Source organism: Galleria mellonella, unplaced genomic scaffold, assembly GCF_026898425.1.
Source record: "Galleria mellonella isolate WM207_F2 unplaced genomic scaffold, CSIRO_AGI_GalMel_v1 utg424, whole genome shotgun sequence".
In the NCBI taxonomy this organism is placed as follows: domain Eukaryota; kingdom Metazoa; phylum Arthropoda; class Insecta; order Lepidoptera; family Pyralidae; genus Galleria; species Galleria mellonella.
The window spans coordinates 1,440,847-1,463,882 of record NW_026442097.1 but is presented as its reverse complement, the minus strand read 5'-3'; the positions used below and the strand labels follow the sequence as shown (position 1 = coordinate 1,463,882).

General features: G+C 38.6%; 2 protein-coding genes across 2 annotated transcripts in view; both read left to right on the top strand.

Moving 5' to 3' along the window:
* LOC113517863 (uncharacterized) overlaps positions 1 to 23,036 on the top strand; it is a 94,344-nt gene that overhangs the window by 19,920 nt on the left and 51,388 nt on the right. The window contains exon 2 of the mRNA XM_052898355.1: positions 22,584 to 23,036. The gene's annotated coding sequence lies outside the window, so the exon portion shown is untranslated. The remainder of the gene's footprint in view (positions 1 to 22,583) is intronic.
* LOC128201411 (uncharacterized) lies at positions 25 to 22,745 on the top strand. The gene is made up of 3 exons (XM_052898233.1): positions 25 to 1,609; positions 3,374 to 3,537; positions 22,584 to 22,745. Exons 1-3 carry the CDS (start codon positions 25 to 27, stop codon positions 22,743 to 22,745), a joined length of 1,911 nt encoding a protein of 636 aa, XP_052754193.1.

Below are 23,036 nucleotides of genomic sequence, written 5' to 3'. Positions count from 1 at the left end.
ATGGGTCAACACTCGGTCGACATCATGGCTATTAATGAGACATGGCTGCGACCGGGTGAGAGTGGTCGTGCCCCCACAGTGCCCGGGTATAAGCTGCGACACGTACCGCGGCCGTCGGCCGTGTGCGGCGGCCGCGGTGGCGGGGTCGCTTTCTACATCAGAGCGGGCGTCAACGCGCGCGTGCGGACGCACCCGGCTCATTCCACCGTAGAACAAATGTGGCTGACGTTAAGTTTAAATAAAAAAAAATTGCTTATTGGCACGGCTTATCGTCCACCATGGCTCGACACGGACATATTTTTGGATGCTATCACTGAGAGTATCGCCTCTTTCGCTCACTGTGACAACGTAGTCCTTCTTGGTGATTTTAATATTAATTTGATCGATATCAATGAGTCCAAATATAAAAAACTTTGTAATTTTCTCAATTACTGTAATTTAAGACAGATTATACACACACCTACCCATTTTATTAACGACAGTAAGACTCTTATTGATATAATTTGTACAGATGCACATACTAGAAATGTTTCTGTGGACCATATAATTGATCTTGGCCACCATTCATTTCTGTCATGTGAAATTTTATTAAAAAAAGATAAGCCGCACCCTAGAATAATAAAATATCGCCCTTTTAAGGATATATTACCACATTTGTTCGAAGCAGATTTGGCACTCTTACCATGGCATAGCATATGTGACATAGGTGATGTCAACGATATGGTATTAACGCTTAATAGTATTATCTTACAGTTATTTGATCTCCATGTGCCAATAAAAACTAAAAGGCTCACAACGCGACCAACACCTTGGCTTACTGATAATGTAAAGTTTTTAATAAAATTGCGAAATGACGCACAAAACAAATATCGTAATTCGAAATTGGAATGTGTTAAAGAGTATTACAAGGAACTAAAGCGCCATACATCTATTGCAATATCTACTGAAAAAAAGGCATATTACAATCAGTATATTAATAATAACATTAATAATTCAAAAAAACTATGGCAGAACATTAAATCGGACATTATGCCGTCTAAAACAGAACGCGAAGTTCCTTCATTTTTTGATGATCCTAACGAAATTAATAAATGGTTTCTTAATGTTCCTGGAGAGAACAATGTAAATATATCGCAGCTAACATTTTATGAGTTTGGTAGATTTGGTCCCTCTACTCTTGGTCTTAAACCAGTCAGTAAGGACGCAGTACATAAAATTATTAACAACTTAAAATCTAATGCTCAAGGAAATGATGGGATTACTCTTGAGATGATTAAACTCACTATGCCTTATTCGTTGGAAGCAATTACGTCCATAATAAACAAATCAATTTTAAGTGGCACTTTCCCTGAAGCCTGGCGCACTGCTATTGTACGTCCGATACCTAAGGGTAATGATCCCACACAGTTTAAAGATCTTCGCCCCATTAGCATTCTGCCCTGTCTGTCAAAAATCTTAGAACGTGTAGTCTACTTACAAGTCTTTGAGTATCTAGAGACAAATGGGATGTTGCCGGACTTGCAATCTGGTTTTAGGAAAAAACGCAGCACAGCTACAGCTTTATCAGATGTGGTAGATAATATCTTGGAGGCTCGGGATTATGGCAGAGGTACTTTGTTGTGTCTTTTAGATTATTCTCGGGCGTTCGATTCTATTCAATTACAGCTGCTTCTTTCTAAACTGGCTTATTATGGTTTTGACACAGGGGCAATAAATTGGTTTCATAGCTATCTTTCAAAAAGAAATCAATTTGTAGAGGTTAAAAGGGAGGATGGTTCCGTTCTATCATCAACGCTACTTCCGGTATGTAGAGGCGTTCCTCAGGGCTCTATACTTGGACCTTTACTCTTCATCATATACACCGCGGATATTATTGATTGCATTCATCATTGTAGGTATCACCTATATGCTGATGATCTTCAGCTGTATTTATCCTTTGAGCCCGAGAAGACGTCCACTGCCGTATTAAAATTGAACGAAGATCTTACGAGAATTGCGAATTGGTCCGAAAAAAATTCCTTAGTTTTAAACCCCCTGAAATCCAAATTTTTAATACTTGGCAGCAGAAAACAGATTAATAAAATTGGGTTAGCGCAACCAATGGTCAAGTTAATGGATGAAATGATAGAACGAGTAGATACAGCGCGTAATTTGGGACTGGTAATTGATCCTGAGCTTCGTTTTGAAGCTCACATTAATGATATTGTACGAAAATGTTTTTATAGGCTCAAAATATTGTACAAAATGCGTGACTATCTATCTGTCGAACTGCGTAAGCGGCTAGTTGACACACTTATATTGTCAAAATTAAATTACGGAGATGTAGTGTATGGCCCATGCTTGTTATCAAGGACTGAACGTTTAATTCAGCGTGTCCAGAATGCTTGTGCCCGCTTTTGTTTCATGATACCACGAAGACATCATGTGACACCATACCTTAACAGGTATGACGTACTTAAAATGGCAGCCAGGAGAAAGTTGCATCTCTCTACTTTGCTCTTCGGTGTGATAGTATCTAATCAACCCCACTACTTGTACCAAAAATTAACGTGGAGGCAAAACTACTACATATTTGGGATGCGTGCAAACGTGAATGTGCTGAAAATTCCAAGACACAGAACGGCTGCATTTAGGGGTAGTTTCAGATATGCAGCCACTCATTGCTGGAACAATATCCCTCCACCATGTCGAGACCTGAAAGCGATAGTTACATTTAAACATCACCTAAAAAGACACTTCTTGCGAGAGCAGAAGTGTACATAGATCTCAGTATTTTATCATCATGTTTACTCGTAAGTAGGTGCCCACACTGTCCAACTATGCTTTTATTTAATTTGGTTTAAATGGAGGATACCATATATGTATGATTGAATGGAAAATACTTATTTTTTCATATACATATATTTTATTATTTTTTTTATGTTTTTAATTTTTTATATTTACAAATCGTTTTACATATATTACTGAATTTTATTGTTTCTATATAATTTATATTTCTATTGACACATATTATAAAGGTACATATCATTGTTTAATGGCCTAGGTGCAGCGAAATAATCACTGGTTAGGCAGCATCTTCGTTAAATAAAATTGTATATTAATGTTCATAACGGTAGATACTATAATTATTACTTGTTAAATTGAGTTTTTTTTTTTTTTTTGCACTCAATGCATGAACACAGCCTCCCGCGTCGCTGATCTGATTGAACAGTAATAGTATGGCTAGGTTAGGTGATAGAACACTATATATTGCCATCTCATTTTTCTTTATTCTGTATATGTGTGTGAATGTGTATGTATGTGTATATATGTATATATATATGTATGTGTCTGTGTATGTACGTGTATGTGTATATGTATATGTATAATGTAGATTTGTATATGTATAGAATACCAACGCACTACTTATATAACTGTTTTTTACTTGTGACGCTATGGTTCTTGCTGAAAAACAGCGCTGTAGCGCTTCAAGCGCTGCAGCAATATGCTGAGCACGGACCTACATCACAGAACATTGCGACACACACGCGCGCACGCGTACATTATAATTTAATTGCTATCTATTTGTATATAATTATTATTTTCTTTTGTTTGTTTTGTTTTTGATTTCTTTTGTTTTTGTTTTGTGCGCTACTGTGTGGGCCGCATGTTTCTTTTGATTAAATTATTTCTTTCTTTCTTTCTTTCTTTCTAATAAAAATAATTGCATTATATAAATTAGTGGATAAACAATTATCAGTACTACTAGAAAGCTTTTTTTTTATACAACTTAGAATGGCAAACAAGCTGACGGCCCACCTGATGGAAAGTGGTAACCGTCGCCTATACACATGAGCAGTACCGTGGACATAACATGTCCTCAGCAACGCATGGGGGGTATCCCCATGCGTTGCTATTACTGAGGACTCAGGTGTTATTCCTCTGTACCCTGTAAATTCACTGCCATATCCCACCCTTCAAACCGAAACACAGCCATGCAAACACAACTGCTTCACGGTTGAAACACGAATGGGACAGAGGTACCCGAGCAATCGACATTTGTACAAAGTCTCCCTCTGGTATCTCATCCAATGAAAAAAGCTAGGAACGCACTCCGCCTCGATATGTTATAGGTGTGGGTTCGAATTCTGTCAAATCGTAAGGAAATTAAACTTTTCAACCTAGTTAATATATTTTAAGATTCCCAAATGCAGAACCTTATAATAAAAAAAAAATATATCTCTGGCATTCATTATCATTATTCTCATATCAGCCTTTAACCGTCCACTGCTGATCATAAGTCTCCCCCTTGGGGGGGTTTGCCAGTAGTTGCCACGTTTGGCAGGCTGATTGGTAACCACAGTCAGGCTTTAGAGATATTTTAAAAGGGATGCTCCTGCCCATCCCTCGCCGTCTCTTAGTCGACTTTTACGACACCCACGGGAAAGGAAGGGGTGGCCTATTCTATGCCGGGACCACACGGCCATCTCGGGCATTATTATTTAAAAAATATTTTTAAATTCGTTTTAGAAGGTCGGCAACGTACAAGCCACTCCTCCCAATGGGGGGGAGGGATTGTTAGTAATGGAGACTAAGAATCCCATTGCTAGCAATATACCCAACCAGGTCGACCTCCTTGCGGTTCCCTCTGGAAACTATCATGGTTAATTCCCAATGAATTCATCATGATGGGCTAACTGGCTTGTTTTCATTCTCATCTATCACCCTTCACTGGTGCTCCGCCAGCGTATGCCGCTAGCGCAGGCGGGGTTACCATTCCATTTTCATCCAATAAAAAAAAAATCTCCCGATGGTAGCCGCTTACCGTCAGGTGGACCGTCAGCTCGTTTGCCTCCCTAACAATAAAAAAAAGAACTACGAGTGAGGCTGCGCGCGTTTGCTAGTGATTATTTTTGGGTAATTAATTTGCTCACTGACTTTCACGCGAGAGAAGTCATGTGTTTAACTTGTTACGAGTAAAACTCGGGCGCGTGACGTCAGAGTTTCAAATTAGTCACGGCGACGTAGCGTCAGCAACAAAGTTCTAAGTTTTTAGTTCTTTTTTTTTTACATGGATGATAATGGAATGGTAACCTCGCCAGTGCTAACGGTATACACTGGTGGGGCACCAGTGAGGGATGACAGGTGAGAATGAAAAGGCAGATCAGTTAGCCCATCATGATGAGAAACTATCGTGTTCAATTCCAAGTAAATTCGTCATGACGAAATTTCCAGGGATAACCGCGAGTAGGTTAACCTGACAAGGTGTATTGCTAGCAATGGGGATACTAATCCCCATTATTGCCAACCCCCTTTTTCCCTTTAGTTTTTAGTTCTATTACTAGCTTTCCGTGGAAGACCCGGCATAGAATAGGCTACCTCTTTCCTTTTCCGTGCGTGTCGTAAGAGGCGATTAAGGGAATTGAATGGTAAAGGGATAGGCAGCAGCGTCCCTCTCGAAACATCACCAAAAGCCAAACTGCGGTTGCCAACCCGCCTGCAAAGCGTGTGAGACCTATATTCAATAGTGGACGGTAACAGTTGATACAACAATAACAACTAGCTTTTACCCGTGACTTCGTCCACCTATTGTTGCCTACATCCTCCATCCTATATAGTACACGAATACCAAATTTTGACTAATATCTATTAAAAAATAAAGATTTAGCTGTGATATCGAATTGTAATGTTTATTTTAGAGCTAGATTTAATGAAGTAGCGCCTTAGAATCAACCCCTGTGGCATTATTATGATTTTGTTACATCTACAGTTTTCTAGTTATTTGATTGTAATTATTTTGTTTAATTCCGCTACCATTAGTATGTGCGCGACTGCCAACACTCGAAGATTGACCATCACTATTACTACCAGAATTCCATTCATAGCCTTCAATATTAGCCGTCAATCGCCGACTGCCATTTTGTTCATGCACGTTTTGCGACACGTGTTTCATCCCTAAATAAGGCATCTTCAGGCAATTTATTAAATTACTGTTCGAAATTTAGTGCTTAGAAACAGTTCGACGCTCAAACTGCGAATGTTCGCAGCCGAATTCAGTCGAAAATCAATGGCTAATATGGAAGGTTATGGAACTTCTGGTAGTAATAGTGGTGGTCAGTCTTCGAGTGTTGGCAGTCGCACACATACTGATGGGAGCGGAATTAAACAAAATAATTGTAATCAAATAATAATATGGACTGCCTTAAAATAACACCTTATTTTAATAAAATGTCCACTTTTTTGCTGACCCTATCAACACGGTGTTACCCTTTAAAACGACGCAAATAGAACGCAACGCGTACCACTGGAGCGTGCTATTGCAGGATTTACAGCTGTAAAACACAACTATTGTAACTTACCAGTCGAGGGATGGGCAGCAGGGTCCCTCTTAAAACATCACCAAAGTCTAACTGTGGTTGTCAACCCGCCTGCCAATCGTGGCAACTACTGGCAAGATCCTCCTTTATAGGAGAGGCTTATGTTCAGCAGTGGAGCGTTAACGGTTGTATGATGATGCTGATGATGAATTGGCATCATCATGTCAGCTCTTAATAATATTAATACAGATAGACGGAGACTTTGTACAAAAGTCGATTGCTTGGGTACCTTTGCCCCATTCGTGTTTCAACCGTGAAGCAGTTGTGTTTGCATGGCTGTGTTTCGGTTTGAAAGGTGGGATATGGCAGTGGGTACAGAAGAATAACACCTGAGTCCTCAGGAATGGAAACGCATGGTGATATCATGGGCGAAACAGTATACTCTGTTATGTCCATGGCACTGCTCATGTGTATAGGTGACGGTTACCACTTTCCATCAGGTGGGCCGTCAGCTTGTTTGCCATTCTAAGTTGTATAAAAAAAAAAAAGACGCTACTAGTTTTTACCCCCGAATCCGTTTGCATGACCGGTCAAGGCTATGTCCTTTTCTATTCCGTACTATCAGTACCTAGTGCATTCGACCATGTCGAATCAAACCGTTAAGACCCCGAGACGTAACAAACAAACAAACACTCACTTTCATACTTATAGTAAGTATTAATATAATAGATTTTTGTTAAGTATTGCAGGCGTTCATAGGCTGCGATAACTGCTTACCATCAGGTGGGCCGTATACTTGTTTGCCACCTCAGTGGTATAAAGAAATAAGATTAGAAATATTTATAGGTTGTAAACACTGCCATAGTATTTACTAGACACCATTATTTTATGTTAGATTGGACAATGCTCGTGAGGACAAGGGGGGTCTATTTTTGTACCAAGGACATGGTCAGCTCATAGGGTGAACACCGAGGGTCTAATAAAAATGTGGATATGGCATTTTACCCTCAAATCGTTTTATCATACAACGCCATCTAACGGTGGTAATTGTACCTATTATTAATGAACTAAGTTTGTAGGACTGATATTCTGTAATATTTTTTATTTATTTATTGGAAACTAACGGCGTTACAGTTAAGATTTACATGCTAATAACTGGTTCCTTATTATTCTAAGAGTACAAAATTGGTTTGCGCAAAAAAGGAAAAGTACAATGCAGACATGCAATCACAAGGCACTCAAATACAAAGTAATATTTACTAAATATCACTTCTTCACAGTAAATTATTTATGGTTGAGGGTCGTGAGCACCAGATAATAAATATATTTTTTATTTATACCACAAAGTCTTGAAAAGGGTGAATGAGAAACGAACATTAATAAGAACAATAGAGAATAAAAGAGGCAAAATGCTGGGCCATCTTACATGACATAACGATTTTTAAAGAGTATAGTAGAAGGAGAAATAGGGGGCAAAAGAGGAAGAAGACCGAGGAATAACTACATGGGACCAATAAAAGAAACACTAGGTGTCATGTCGTATGGGGAGGTCTAGGATATGGCCTCGGATAGAGCTGCCTGGAAGAAGATGCTTGAATTAGTTGCGCCGATGAGAGGAAACTCTTAAATTATAAGAAGAAGAAGATCACGAAGGTGGAACAAGCATTCAGCCTATCTGATGATAAATAATCACTGTAGCTTATGAGCAACTGCTTTGAAACATCACAGTACGTGACCTTTGACTTTACGTGAATTTTTAAATATATTTTTTTTAAATTGATAGCAAGCGGTGCGATGATGAAAGTTAGTTATGGGTATCATATTAAACAATTTCAGAGAACACATTACATTACTTTTAATATATAATGGATAAATAATAAATAATACATGATAGCTTTTCTATTAATTTGTAAATTGCAGTTTGCTGAGTAAATTTTACTCATATCTGTCCTGTAATTTAAAAATAGAATGACCTTTTACTTCGAAACATGGCTACCAAGGAGGTAACTAATAAAAGGTTTCATTTAAATTTCGAACTGGCTTGCAAATAGAAAGCTGTTTATTAAAAAAAAGGAACATAATGGCGCGTGAAAATTTTTTATTGTTCGTTATTCGTTTTTGAATTTTATTATTGAACTTAAAAAGTAAAATTGTGTTTTTGATTTCCGCGCATTGTTTGAGAAAAGTACTATACAAGCCTTGGCCACAACTAAGCATTGAAGGACTCACGTATGTGTGCCTCGGCTACGCCTCAGCCCACATTTGCACGTTTGTCCATCAATGCCTCAGTTGCTGGCCGCTGCAGTGATGTACTATTAAACAGTACAAGATTTAATAATAATACCGTCCATCGAACAAAATTGCATTAAAAAGTCATAACACAAACGGTAAATTGTACAACACAAATTGTCCTCGTATTGTGGATTGGGAAAGTACGAAATCCACGATATGCCACATCCATTTTTATGTTTTCGTAACTCTTAAATCTAGATTAGACCAGTCCAACGGTTTATGGGTCCCGTTCGAACCCCAACGGCTAACGGTCCTCTTGCATGACCGCGTTATCTGATTGGGTCCCAAAAGCCTTTATTTGATGTCTTTGAGCTTTTTAACTTTATTGTCTCCATTCTGTATAATATTTATTCATGGATTTAGTGCTTTTGTGAAACTTACAATGGCAAACAAGGTGACGGCCCACCTGATGGAAAGCGGTAACCGTCGCCTACAGACATGGACATAACAGAGTTTATTGTGACGCCCATGGTACCCATCATGCATTGCTATTCCTAAGAACTAAGGTGTTATATCTGTGTACCCTGTAATTTCACAGCCATATTCCACTCTTCAAACCAAAACAGCCAAGCCAGTACGGCTGCATCACGGACGAAATATTGATTTTCTATGCAACTTAGAATGGTAAACAAGCTGCCGGCCCACCTGACGGAAAGTGGTAACCGTCGCCTATAGACATGAGCAGTACCATGGACATAATAGAGTATACTGTTTCGCCTATGATACCCCCCATGCGTTGCCACTCCTAAGGACTCAGGTGTTATTCCTCTGTACCCTGTAAATTCACTGCCATATCCCACCCTTCAAACCGAAACACAGCCATGCAAACACAACTGCTTTACGGTAAAAACACGAATGAGACAGAGGTACTCAAGCAAACGACTTTTGTACAAAGTATCCCTGTGGTAAATTTGATCGAATGACTTTAATATTGTTCTTTAATCGCTTATTGTAGCATTTTACATACCTAATAGTTATTTGATAATGGCTGTAGGTCAAGGTTCGTATGATTCAGCGACGCTCGAGTTCGTTAATTCAGCCCGTCCATGGAGTTTGGACAAGTTTTCCAATCGGCTTCAAAACAGGGAGGTTCTCACTTCGATTATATTTTTTATGTTTATCACCTCATAACTCCGTCAGTTGGAAACCGATTTGAAAGATTGTTAGGGCATATTTCTGGCAATGGGGCTGTCAAACTCCATTGCCAACAGTCCCTTTCCCTCCATATATGTAGATAGATAATATCGTCATAGTCGTAGAATACTGACGGATATATACATATGTGTGGCGTCTGTAAATAAATATTGTACATATTCATCTCATAGCCACTTGTCAACATCATTACTTTCTTTTCCATCAAGTAGGTTAATTTAATTGTACATAGATATTTCACCTCTTTCTTTCCTCCTGACTGGTCGTACAGACATGACGGCGACGTTTACTTCTTACATTCATTTCTGCTGTCATTCTCGTCCATCTCGATCGCTCGCCTCTTTCACTCCCAATTTCCGTTTTTATATATTATTTTCTACATGTTCCTTTGTATATAATATTTACTTTCTGTATATAATATATGGGAATAGACAAAGTTAGCTGTTATACTTATTTACATCCGAACAACTACATATGTAATATTTGTCAGATCCGTCAGTATTCTACGACTGTGACAATATATATCCACCGACTTAAAAGAAAGTTCATTTGTGTTTGCCACCTCATAACTCCGTCAGTTGTAAACCGATTTGGAAAATTCTTTTTTTTATTTGAAAGCATATATTTACAGATTGTACCCATAGAAATTTTACTAAAACCAGTACAGTAGTTTAGTTTTTAGAACAAAATAACCGATTTTGTCACAATTGAAGTCTGATTTTTTTGGGACATCTTCAACTATTTATCAATTCTGTCTTGACCACATTACATAAAAATGGTTCATCCATAAATCCAAACCATGGCTCACACCATGCAACCTTGACATTACAAAGATCGGATACACGTGTAAAGAAAGTTACATAAACACCATCGCACCGGCCGGTCAAGGCCCCTGAGTCAGCATACTGCCGTAAACTACATAGCCTGATACAGTGGGTACCGGAACAGTTTTTTGCCATAATATTTGCATTGCAGACACACGCACACCTTAGTTACTAAGGATTTTTTTTTCTTTTCATTTAACCGTTTCCTCTTGTCGGTGCAACTAATTCATGCATCTTCCTCCAGCCAGCTCTATCCCAGGCCATATCTTTGACGTCCATATTTATCCCAGGCCATAATTAGGGAAATAAAAATATGGCCTTTTTTATTTATACCACGTAGTTTTGAAAAGGGTGAATGAGAAACGAATATTGATAAGAGCAATAGAGAATAAAGAATAGAAACAATAGAGAATAGAAGAGGCAAAATGCTGGGCCATCTTATACGACATGACGATTTTTTAAAGAGTATAGTAGAAGGAGAAATACTTTACAACACAGAAGGCAAACGAGCATACGGCTCACCTGATGGTAAGTGACTACCGCCGCCCATGGTCACCCGCAACGCCTATAGCATTGCAGGTGTGCTGCCGGCCTTTTAAAAAGGAATATGCTCTTTTCTTGAAGGCTATGTTGTCGTATCGGTTCGGAAATACTGCTGCTGGAAGTGGAAGCTTACCACCAGGTAGGCCGTATGCTTGTTTGCCACCATTAAATTATAAAATATATTTTTTTATCTGCTAACGCCTCCTCTGCGTCATCTCAGTGATGAACGATCTTTCTCCTTCCCTTAATTTTCTCTGGATCTTCTACTGTCTCCCAAAAGTTTCAAAACGTCGACACCAACGCCCCCCTGTGGGTACAAGGGGGCGTTAGCGTCCACATTGAGCTCTATGCTCTCCAACAAATCATCATCGTTATATCAGTCGTTAACTATCCACTATTGGGGGGGAAAGGGATTGTTAGTAATGGAGTTTGACAGCCCCATTGCTAGCAATATGCCTTATTAGGTCGACCTCCACGTGGTTCCCCCTGGAAACCATCGTGAACAATTCTTGTTGAATTTGTCACGATGGGCTAACTGACCTATCGCAATCTCACCTATCATCCTTCACTGGTGCCTCGCCGGTGTATACCGATAGCGCGGGTGGGGTTACCATTCCATTATCATCCATTAAAAAAACTATCCACTGTTGAACATAGGCCTCCCCTTTTGGGTTACACGAGTAGTTGCCACGCTTGGCAGGCGGATTGGCAACCGCGGTTAGACTCTTGGTGATGTTTTAGGAGGGAGCTGCTGCCCGTCCTTCGACCATTAAATTACCTTTAGTCTCCATTGACGACACCCACGGGAAAGGAAGGGGTGGCCCGTATCCATTCTATGCCTGGACCACACGGCCAAGTTGTAGTATTCTTATATTACTTACTGTAAATGTATTGCAAGTATAAAAGTGAGTTTATTTGTTGGTTACATTATCAAATTTGGTATCCACGTACTATATGGGATGGGGAAGGATATAGGATACTCTTTATCCTGGTCAGTGAATATATCCCGGACACATGGACAAAGTTGCGGGTAAAAGCTAATATAAATATTTACCAGAGGGAGACTTTGTACAAAAGTCGTTTGCTTGGCCACCTCTGTCCTATTCGTGTTTCAACCGTGAAGCAGTTGTGTTTGCATGGCTGTGTTTCGGTTTGAAGGGTGGGATATGGCGTGAATTTACAGCGTACAGAGGAATAACACCTGAGTCCTCAGGAATGGCAACGCATGGGGGGTATCATGAGGGAAACAGTATATTCTGTTATGTCCATGCTACTGTTCATGTCTATAGACGACGGTTGCTACTTTCCATCAGGTGGGCCGTCAGCTTGTTTGCCATTCTAAGTTGCATAAAAAAAAAAAAGAAAAAAATACATTTTGCATAGACGTACTTGTATATAAACATACATGTATAATGAAAACATACAATTTTGTATTTTAACTAACCCCCTAAATACCTGAACTCTTCATAAAGTACATAGCTTAGAACCTTGATTACGTCAGCTTTCAAACAAAGAAAAAACTGCGTCATAATCGGTCCATTTGTTTAAGAGCTACGGTGCATCAGACAAACGTGTCAAACTTATAGCACCTCTATTTTGGCATAGGGGGGTCAATAATACATTGGCAGGTGGATCAGGACCGTTTTTTTATGGCAACCTATGGGGAGGCTTATGTTCAGCAGTGGACGGATAATGGCTGAAAATTAAAATTAAATTAATATAGGCCGATAACTGTCCACTGCTGAACATAGGCCTCCCCCATAAATGTTAAGCTGTAAGTCAGTAGTTGCCAAACTTGGCAAGTGGCTTGACAACCGTAGTTAGGTTTTGGTGATGTTTCAAGAGGCACGCTGCTGCTCATCCTTTAATCGTTATCTTTCGCCTGCGCTAATGATATACGCTGGCGGGGCACCAGTGAGGGATGATAGGTGAGGATAAAAGCAGGTCAGTTAGTCCATCGTGATGAATTCAACGATAGATTAGTTTTTTTTTTTTTTTATTCAACTTAGAATGGCAAACAAGCTGACGGCCCACCTGATGGAAAGTGGTAACCGTCGCCTATAGACATGAGCAGTGCCATGGACATAACAGAGTATACTGTTTCGCCCACGATACCCCCCATGTGTTGCCATTCCTGAGGACTCAGATATTATTCCTCTGTACCCAGTAAATTCACGCCATATCCCACCCTTTAAAACCGAAACACAGCCATGCAAACACAACTGCTTCACGGTTGAAACACGAATGGGACAGAGGTACCCAAGCAATCGACTTTTGTACAAAGTCTCCCTCTGGTAGTTCCCTCTGGTTAAGATAGTTTCCAAGGAGAACCGCGTGAAGGTCGACCTGATAGGGTATATTGATAGCAATGGGGCCTAACCTCCCCATTACTAACAATCCCTTCCACCACAATCATTAAGTTTTTTTAATGGGTGATAATGGAATGGTAACCCTACCCGCGCTATCGGTATACACCGGTGGGGCACCAGTGAAGGTTGATAGGTGAGGATGATGTAGGTCAGTTAGCCCATCGTGACGAATTGAACAAGAATTGTTCACGATGGTTTCCAGGGGGAACCACGTAAAGGTCGACCTAATAGGGAATATTGCTAACAATGGGGCTGTTAAACTCCATTGCTAACAATTCCTTTTCCCCCACAATCATTAAGTTACAAGATAGTAATACATTGTAGAATGACAATGACAAAATGATCAAAGGTGATGATGATAATGACGTTAATACACGCAGGCGAAGCCGCGACCATTACCTAGTACACAGATAATCCCTCGCAACGTACAAATCAATTACACCCTGAAAATCCCGTGGAAATAGTTCAGTAGGTCACGTGGTCACGCCGGGGCGGCCGCCCGGGCGGGGTCGCCGACCTCGTATATAGGTCGGGAGATGCAACCCCGCTGCACCGTGGGTACCACGGCAGTGTTCGCAATCAATATGTGTCCCGATTCGGACCAGAGTGTGCCATTGTTTAAATGTAACTAGTATTTACTGGTATTGTGCAAAAAAGACTTCAATTATGGTAAAACCAGTTTATTTTGAAGTACAAACTAAAATACTTAACCGATTTTTATTTGAAAATTTCTATGAAACAAATCTGTAAGTATATCCTTTCAGATAAAAAAAGAATTATCCAAATCGGTTTATAATTGACGGAGTTATGAGGTGAGAAATATAAATAAATCAAGCGATCTGAGAACCTGTTATTTTGGAAGTTTTTTTTTATTTTATTTTTTATACAACTTAGAATGGCAAACAAGCTGACGGCCCACCTGATGGAAAGTGGTAACCGTCGCCTATAGACATGAGCAGTACCACGGACATAACAGAGTACACTGTTTCGCCCATGATACCCCCCATGCGTTGCTATTACTGAGGACTCAGGTGTTATTCCTCTGTACACTGTAAATTCACTGCCATATCCCACCCTTCAAACCGAAACACAGCCATGCAAACACAACTGCTTCACGGTTGAAACACGAATGGAACAGAGGTGCCCAAGTAATCGACTTTTGTACAAATTCTCCCTCTGGTGAGGGATACTTCAAAGAGATAGTGCTTCATCCGCCCCCATTCATTTATTTATTTATTCTTTATTGTACAATAAAACTTTGTACAAGTGGCGAGCTTAATGCCATATGGCATTCTCTACCAGCTACACATTAGGTGAAAACAGAAAGCGTATGAAGGGCAGACGTTGTGAAAATATGTGACAATTGTATTGTATTGTATATGTAATATATGTATGATACTGCTTAGTAGTTTATATCCATACAAATTCATTATTTATATAACTAAACGTTTTGAAAAAAGCAACAGTTGAAATTTTTGCCCGTTCCTGACTGAAATTGCGTTCCGAATGGGCGGCAATGAAAGGAATGACTATTCAAAAATACTTTAAGTTTACTTGAATAAAATAAATTATGTTTCTTTTCTTCTTTTTTTTTTATTAGAAAGGATATACTTATAGATTGTTTCTATAGAAATTTTATCAAAATAGGTTCCGTACTTTTTACAAATAAACTTTATAAATACTTTTCAAACAAAATAAAGCTATTTGTATAGCTTTATTTTGTTTGAAATGTGGTATAAAGGATGGTGCATAATATTTAGTATTTAGACTAAAATAACTGGTTTTTTCACATTTGAAGTAATTTTTTTTTTTGGTAGGATGCAATCTTAGATTATATAAATAGAGCGTCTCCATACAAATGCTTCGAGAAAAGCGGCTCAACTTTTTCATACAATTTCACGTGATAAATAGTTATGAGTGATTCCTTTATAACTTATTTATTTTGTCTTATAAATTTTGTGCCTTTTTAATGCACACAAATTCATTTTAGTTATTAAATTATTAAATATATATACGTCAAGATACATTGTGTTCGTAAAACAATGAATTAGCTAATTTGACAATTAGCTGACAAAAAGTTAACCAGTTTTTGAGGCTCGATGCAATATCTATACAATCCAACGACTCAATCTTTATTTTTTTCAAATTTTAAACAAAATTGTATTATTTAGGAATACATATTTGTACTTAAAGGCTTTTATATAATACTTATTTTGGCTACACACATAATCTATTTCAGGTGACCCGATACCTACTTTCCCGGTGGCCTAAACAAAGGGCCGCCCGCGCGGTTGACAAACGAGGGATTTCTGGGTCACCGTTGGCATTTATTTCGAGATCCTGGGACCCGCGTCCGGGACAATGGGTACACTGTGTCACCCTGGCTGATATAATAATTATATGGAGTGAAACCGAAATCGTCAGGAGCCTTTAATAATAAAAATTGTGTACCACAGTAAACGAAACCGACTTTAGTTGTGACAAAACCAGTTATTTTGATCTAAAAACTAGACTGCTGAATCGATTTTGATGAAATTTCTATAACACCAATCTGTGAGTATATTTTTTTAGAAACAAAAAAGGATTTTACAAATCGGTTTACAAAAAATCTATTATTTTGGTCTAAATCTACTGAACCGATATTGATAAAGTTATTATGGGATCAATCTGTAAGTAAATCTTTTCAATTAAAAAAAGAATTGTCCAAATCGGTTCACAACTGACGGAGTTATGGGGTACTTAACAGACATAAAAAAAATGAATCGAATTTTTTTTTTATACAACTTAGAATGGCAAACAAGCTGACGGTCCACCTGATGGTAAATGGTAACCGTCGCCGAAACACAGCCATGCAAACACAGCTGCTTCACGGTTGAAACACGAATGGGACAGAGGTACCCGAGCAATCGACTTTTGTACAAAGTCTCCCTCTGGTGACTGCCTCCCTCCACCTGCATCCACTGACTCCCCGCAATGCATTTGAGTTCGTCACTCCATCTAGTGGGGGGTCGTGCTACACTATCCTACACTTTTATTATCTGTATTATTTAAGATAGTCACAAAAAATACTGGTGATTGAGAACTTTGCTGTCTTAGAAGCCGTTTAAAAGTACTCTTGCATTTCGATAAAAAATACCTCACAAATTGGTTGAATTCGCAACCCTATAGGCATTTACCTAGGCCTCAAAAAAATCTTATAACAATTTCTCAGTTCCAGTGCTGTGAATGTGTACCTTATTGCCAACGTAATAAAGTTCAAAATGTATGATAATGCCGTGAACTTGGCGCGCCTACAAGGGCATCGGGTCAGGGTTGGCGCCCGCGTTCCCATTATCCATTAGTTTCCGTCACGGCTTACCACACGATAGGGGAGATAAAGAAAGCGCGATAGGAAATGGGTGTGGCGGTGAACAGTAATATATTGGATGGAGATAATCTTTACTAATATTGTAAACTTTTTTTTTTTTTACTACTTTTGTCCACGACTTCGCATATTTCGATTTTGGAACGCTATTTCGTTGCGTGAGACCAATTAAATAAAGCCACTACTAGATGGCGTATCAAGATAAAATATATACGACATTTTAGATTAGACCTTTGGGAATATAACTATAAAAACTGTATTCAATTTTGTGCAGTTTTCTGCGTAATGCAGTAATAAATACATAAAAAGACAGACAGATGAAAATTCTAAAAATTATAGTTTTGGCTTCTGTTACTCTTGTTAAGATCCATTGTATTATTATTTATTTATTTTATTTAACTATTTATTGCACCAGAAACATAAAAATATACAATGATATATAAATAATTCAAAAGAAATACAGTAGCATAAAGTACAGTTTAAAATATACACATAAAGGTACAAAAGGCGGTCTTAACGCTACGGCAATCTCTTACAGACAACCTTTGGTTAAAGGAGAACAGATAGAAGTGGGCAGGTGGCGCTAGAGTGAATAATTTATACATGCGTAAAGTTCAAAAATATATTTATTTTTCATAAATATTCACGTTTGAAGTCGTTCTTTTTGCGGAGCAAAATATCCTGTGTACATATAAATATATAAAATAAAATAATAAATATATAAAATATTGTGTGTGCTCGTATCTTACGTTATATCGTTTTCAATTCTCAACAATTAATTAATGATTAAGGATCACGAATTGATACCGAAACCATTCGAACTTTTTCGATCTAATTAAACGTAAGTTAAGCCGATAGTTATTACATTAAAATAGAATTCGGTTAAATTACTTCACGGGTCATATAAAAATTCAAAATGTGACCATAATTTACTATATTTTAGTATATATTAAGAGATAAACATTTTGGAACCTCTAAATATTTATAAGAATTGTTTAATACAGTATTATTGTAGGGTTGGGTGTGAGGCATAATTGTCTAAGAAAAAAAGATGTAAAATTTGAGAATCAATATGATTGATGATGATTGATGATATTAAGCCGCGCGGGTCAGGTTGCATGCGAAATTACCTTGAACTAATGACCGGCTCGCACGAGATGTTTGTATATAAGTTTGACCGCCGAACAGCGTTGTCCGACACGGCTCCGCCGGAACAGACTAGAGCCGGACGTTTTTTTTTTGATGTTTTTTTTTTTGACTGTGTGGGGGAAAGGGAGTATTAGTAACGAGGTCTAATAGCCCCATTGCTAGCAGTATAACCTCTCAGGTCGATCTCCACGCGGTTCCCCCTGGAAACCATCTTGGTTAATTCTTGTCGAATTCATGGTGGGCCAACTGACCTGCATTAATACTCACCTATCATTTTCCACTGGTGCCTCGTCAGTGTATACCGATAGCGCAGGCGGGGTTACAATTCCATTTTCATTAAAAAACCCCATTTTGTGTGACCACTTTGGTTCTAAGGTGTCAGGATGGTGACTCCCTGGTGAGCGGAGCGATGTTGAAAGGCAACATATTGAAAAGTTTTAAGTACATAATCTATTCCGACAATTGTTTCGACTCCATCCGGAAGTCTTCTTCAGGGGGCATACGGCGCATTGGCTCAAACCTTTTTCTTTCTATATATATACACAGGCGGGGCACCAGATAAGGATGATAAGTGAGGATGAAGCAGGTCAGTTAGCCCATCGTGACGAATTCAACAAGAATTGTTCACGATGGTTTCCAGGGGGAACCACGTGGAGGTCGACCTAATAGGGCATATTGCTAGCAATGGGGCAGACAAACTTCATTGTTAACAATCCCTTTCCCCCTATTGCTATATATATATCCCACCTCTAAATATATATACATATATTTATATAGATACTGAAATACATGAATAACTGTTTTTTTTTTGTGGATATAGTTCCAAATTTCGCTCCGGAACGTAACGGTCAATGGACACGCGTCAAAGATATCAAGATAGACTTAAATAATGGGCTCACCTTCGTACATTCTGATTTTGTATGTAGGATAGGGGAGATAAAACTGGTTATCTATCTTGTATAATTCACTACCTGTTCTTTTTTTTTAATTTAGAATGGCAAACAAGCTGACGGCCCACCTAATGGGAAGTGGTAACCGTCGCTATAGACATGAGCAGTACCATGGACATAACAGAGTATACTGTTTCGCCCGTGATACCCCCCATACGTTGCCATTCCTGAGGACTCAGGTGTTATTCCTCTGTACCCTGTAAATTCACTGCCATATCCCACCCTTCAAACTGAAACACAGCCATGCAAACACAACTGCTTCACGGTAGAAACACGAATGGGACAGAGGTACCCAAGCAATCGACTTTTGTACAAAGTCTCCCTCTGGTGAAAATATGATTTATTTGGATGAAAATTTTAACAGAAGTATGAATAACATGGTGTAATTTTGGTCGGTATTTCGATCAAATTTTAAATTGTAAAAAGTGGTTATTGTGACATAACGATAATAGTTGGACATATAGAATCGCGAAGTTTTTTGTAGTTATTGATATTTCCTTCAATATTGTAGAACATACTTTTGTTCTATCACCAATAGTTTCCGCAGCGCACGCGACCAAAGATGTTTTATAGCATTGTATTTACACCTTGAGTTACGTTACTAAAGTTTTAGTAAGGATCCCTAATCTTTTCTAGCAATAAATATAGATTATGTTACTCAGGGTGAATGTAGCTTTCTAATAGTGAGAGAATTTTTGAAATCGACAAAGTAGTTTTTGAGTTTATTCATTACAAACATACATACACACAAAAATACAAATCTTTCCTCTTTATAATATTAGTGTAGATGTAGATTAATTGAGATAGATACAGTTATATTGTTATTATGGGGCATATATTGTTGTCGTAACTCCACTTTTTACCTATTGTGCCTGTAATGATTTCAAGTTTATTTGGATATTCGACGAAACGCTAAAAAGGTCACGTGACTCACCCCTAATTTAGGCCATCGCCGTCCAGGGTTGCCACTCGTCCGGTCACTATAGCTTTTTTTTTACATTGTACATATATTATTTATATTTTTTTTTTCATATGAATATAATTATTCTTTTTAAGTTTTAAATGTTGCACGCCTAATTATGGCGAAATATGGGTACTTATACCTATTGTTAACATCTATACACTTACCATGTTTCTTGTAAATAAATTAATAAAATAAATAAGTAAATTAAACAGTGAAGTCATAATAATTATTATAGAAATAAGGATGTTCAATTCTTTTTTTTTATGGGTGAAAACGGTATGGTAACCCCGCCTGTACTAACGGGATACGCTGGCGGAGCACCAGTGAAGGGTGATAGATAAGAATGAAAACAGGCCAGTTAGCCCATCATGATGAATTCATCAGGAATTAACCGTGATAGTTTCCAGGGGGAACCGCGAGGAGGTCGACCTGGCTGGGTATATTGCTAGCAATGGGATTCTCAGTCTCCATTACTAATAATCCCTGGCCTATTCTATGGCGAAACCACACGGCTACTAGTAAATTTCTAAAGGCCACTAAGTCCAGTTTCAAAATTAATTTCCAAAAATTCTTAATTGAGAGGCAAAAGTTAGACATTCCAGCAAGTTACCTCCATGTTACATTTGTCGGCTAGATAGACTGTCATATCTGTCTGTTTACTGTATATCTATCTTTTTACTGTATGGATAATCTGGTAGGATTGTTTTATTGTTACCCTATTCCCTTTGGCCGCAACAGAATATCAGTGCTTTGCTCTTTTGAGGGCGAAGCAATAAACTGAGTTGTGGCCATTTTGTATTGCTATGGCAAACTCACAAACGAAAATTGTATGTTTTTTTTTATCATTTATGTTATCTCGCTTTTCTTGTATATGTATGTTGTAATTTGTGTGCTGTAAGTAATGCAAATAAATTACCTATCTATCTAGTAAGTAGTGTGGTATGAAAAGTTTTTATCATTGTGACAACCCTATTGTTGACGGTTCCGAGAATCAGGCTTGATTAGTCGCTCCAACCCTGACTGTGGTTTTAATGACTGAATAAAAATGGATTACGCAATGGGTATCCATTGTATTATGCAAATTCATATTTTAAAGGGCACAAAGAGCAATTTTTCAGTTTGCACAATACCAGAGGGAGACTTTGTACAAAAGTCGTTTGCTTGGCCACCTCTGTCCTATTCGTGTTTCAAACAGCCGGGTAAAAAGAAATGGGTAAAACTTAAGTCGTTTACCATACCCTGCATATCAGTCGTTAATTGTCCTAGGATATAAGCCTACCTTTATTAGGGGTGGGGGGATTTTGCCAGTAGTTGCTAGACTTGGCAGGCGGGTTGGCAACCCGCTCTTAAGCTTTGAAGGTTTTTTTATACAACTTAGAATAGCAAATAAGCTGACGGCCCACCTGATGGAAAGTGGTAACCGTCGCCTATAGACATGAGCAGTACCATGGACATAACAGAGTATACTGTTTCGCCCACGATACCCCCCATGCGTTGCCATTCCTGAGGACTTAGGTGTTATTCCTCTGTACCCAGTAAATTTACTGCTCTACCTCACCCTTCAAACCGAAACACAGTCATGCAGACACAACTAACTGCTTTACGATTGAAACACGGTTGAATGGGACAGAGGTGGTCAAGCAATCGACTTTTGTACCATACAGTCTCCCTCTAGTTGGCCTTTTAAAAAACGTTACGCTAAAACTGATGGGGTGAGCGCGACCAACGATGTGATAAAGAAAAGTACAGGTATGAGGACGTTTTACAAGCAATGAAGAAATTTAAGTATTTTATTATTATTATTTTTTTAAATAATTTCATACTACTTCGACATATAATTCTTTTTTTATCGTAATGTATATATCTAATACTATGCCCTGTAGCGGGGAATGCAGATAATTTGGTAACACCTTATATAATTTACATCTTATATTGCTGAATAAATGTAATTAATTTTAACCCCTAAATACCGGGGGGGGGGGGGATTGTTAGTAATGGAGACTGAGAATCCCGTTGCTAACAATATACCCAACCTGGTCAACCTCCTCGCGGTTCCCCCTGGAAACTATCATGGTTAATTCCTGGGCTAACTGGCCTGTTTTCATTCTCATCTATCACCCTTCACTGGTGCCCCGCCTGCGTATCCCGTTAGCGCAGGCGGGGTTACCATACTATTTTCACTCATCAAAAAAAAATACCATATTATTGTATATAATGTGTATAAGTATATATATTTATTGCCCTCATCTAAAACATCATTACCATACTTGACCTTATTGGATGACCTTATTTGCAATCGTGACCTTGTATCCACAGTCTAGTGAGTAAGTAAGTCACGCCCTTAATAAAGGAACGACTAACTCCCAATTGGTGGGTTCGTGGCCCGGCGGGGGGGGGGGGAGTTGGTAATTGTGACACTAGTCCCCACAAATATCCTGTCAGGTAGACCTTCACGGAGTTCCACCTGAAAACTACGAGTATCTTGGTTAATTCCGGGTAAATTCATCACGCTAGGCTGTAACAGACTTGCTTTTTCATCCTCACCTATCATCCCTCACTGGTGCCCCGCCAGTGTATACCGATAGCGCAGGCGGGGCCACCATTCCATTATCAACCATTAAAAAAGCCGAAATATCGTGGAAAATATACTTTTTTAAATAGACGTTTTCTATTGTTTCAGATTTATGGCGTCCATTGTAATGAAGAAGCACTGCGTACAATCTCTGAGTCACCCCCCGACACAAGCAACCCCCCCATCGGAATAACGAAACCGAAAAATGCTCTCCGCCGTACGCCGTCCACCATCCACCCCGACAAACGCGATAAGAAGCATAAAAATTAAAAAAAAATCGTTGAACGAGCTTAAAAAAATATTGCCGACCATGTGTTCCAAATTCAATCTGGATACAACCATAGAGGTTGCGATTGGATTTTTTTGAAGCTTTAAAAACTTTTTCAACGTGGATTACTTTAAAAAAAAATAATTATCGATTAATAAAATTAGAGTTGCCTTCTAGATACCGTAGTGTATACCGTGATTGGTCCAAACTTATGTGTTACTTACTTCCCATAATTAAAATTGATGTTACATTTAATGCAGTATAGAATACAACTTTACGGCGCGTGAAATAAG

What these genes read in the sequence shown, in the direction of transcription:
- LOC128201411 (XM_052898233.1), top strand. Translation starts at nt 25, where the DNA reads ATGGCTATTAATGAGACATGGCTGCGACCGGGTGAGAGTGGTCGTGCC. An exon ending in GGCTCGGGATTATGGCAGAG is followed by an intron (nt 1,610 to 3,373) that starts GTACTTTGTTGT and finishes TGTATAATGTAG; the next exon opens with ATTTGTATATGTATAGAATA. An exon ending in CGACACACACGCGCGCACGC is followed by an intron (nt 3,538 to 22,583) that starts GTACATTATAAT and finishes CTATTGTTTCAG; the next exon opens with ATTTATGGCGTCCATTGTAA.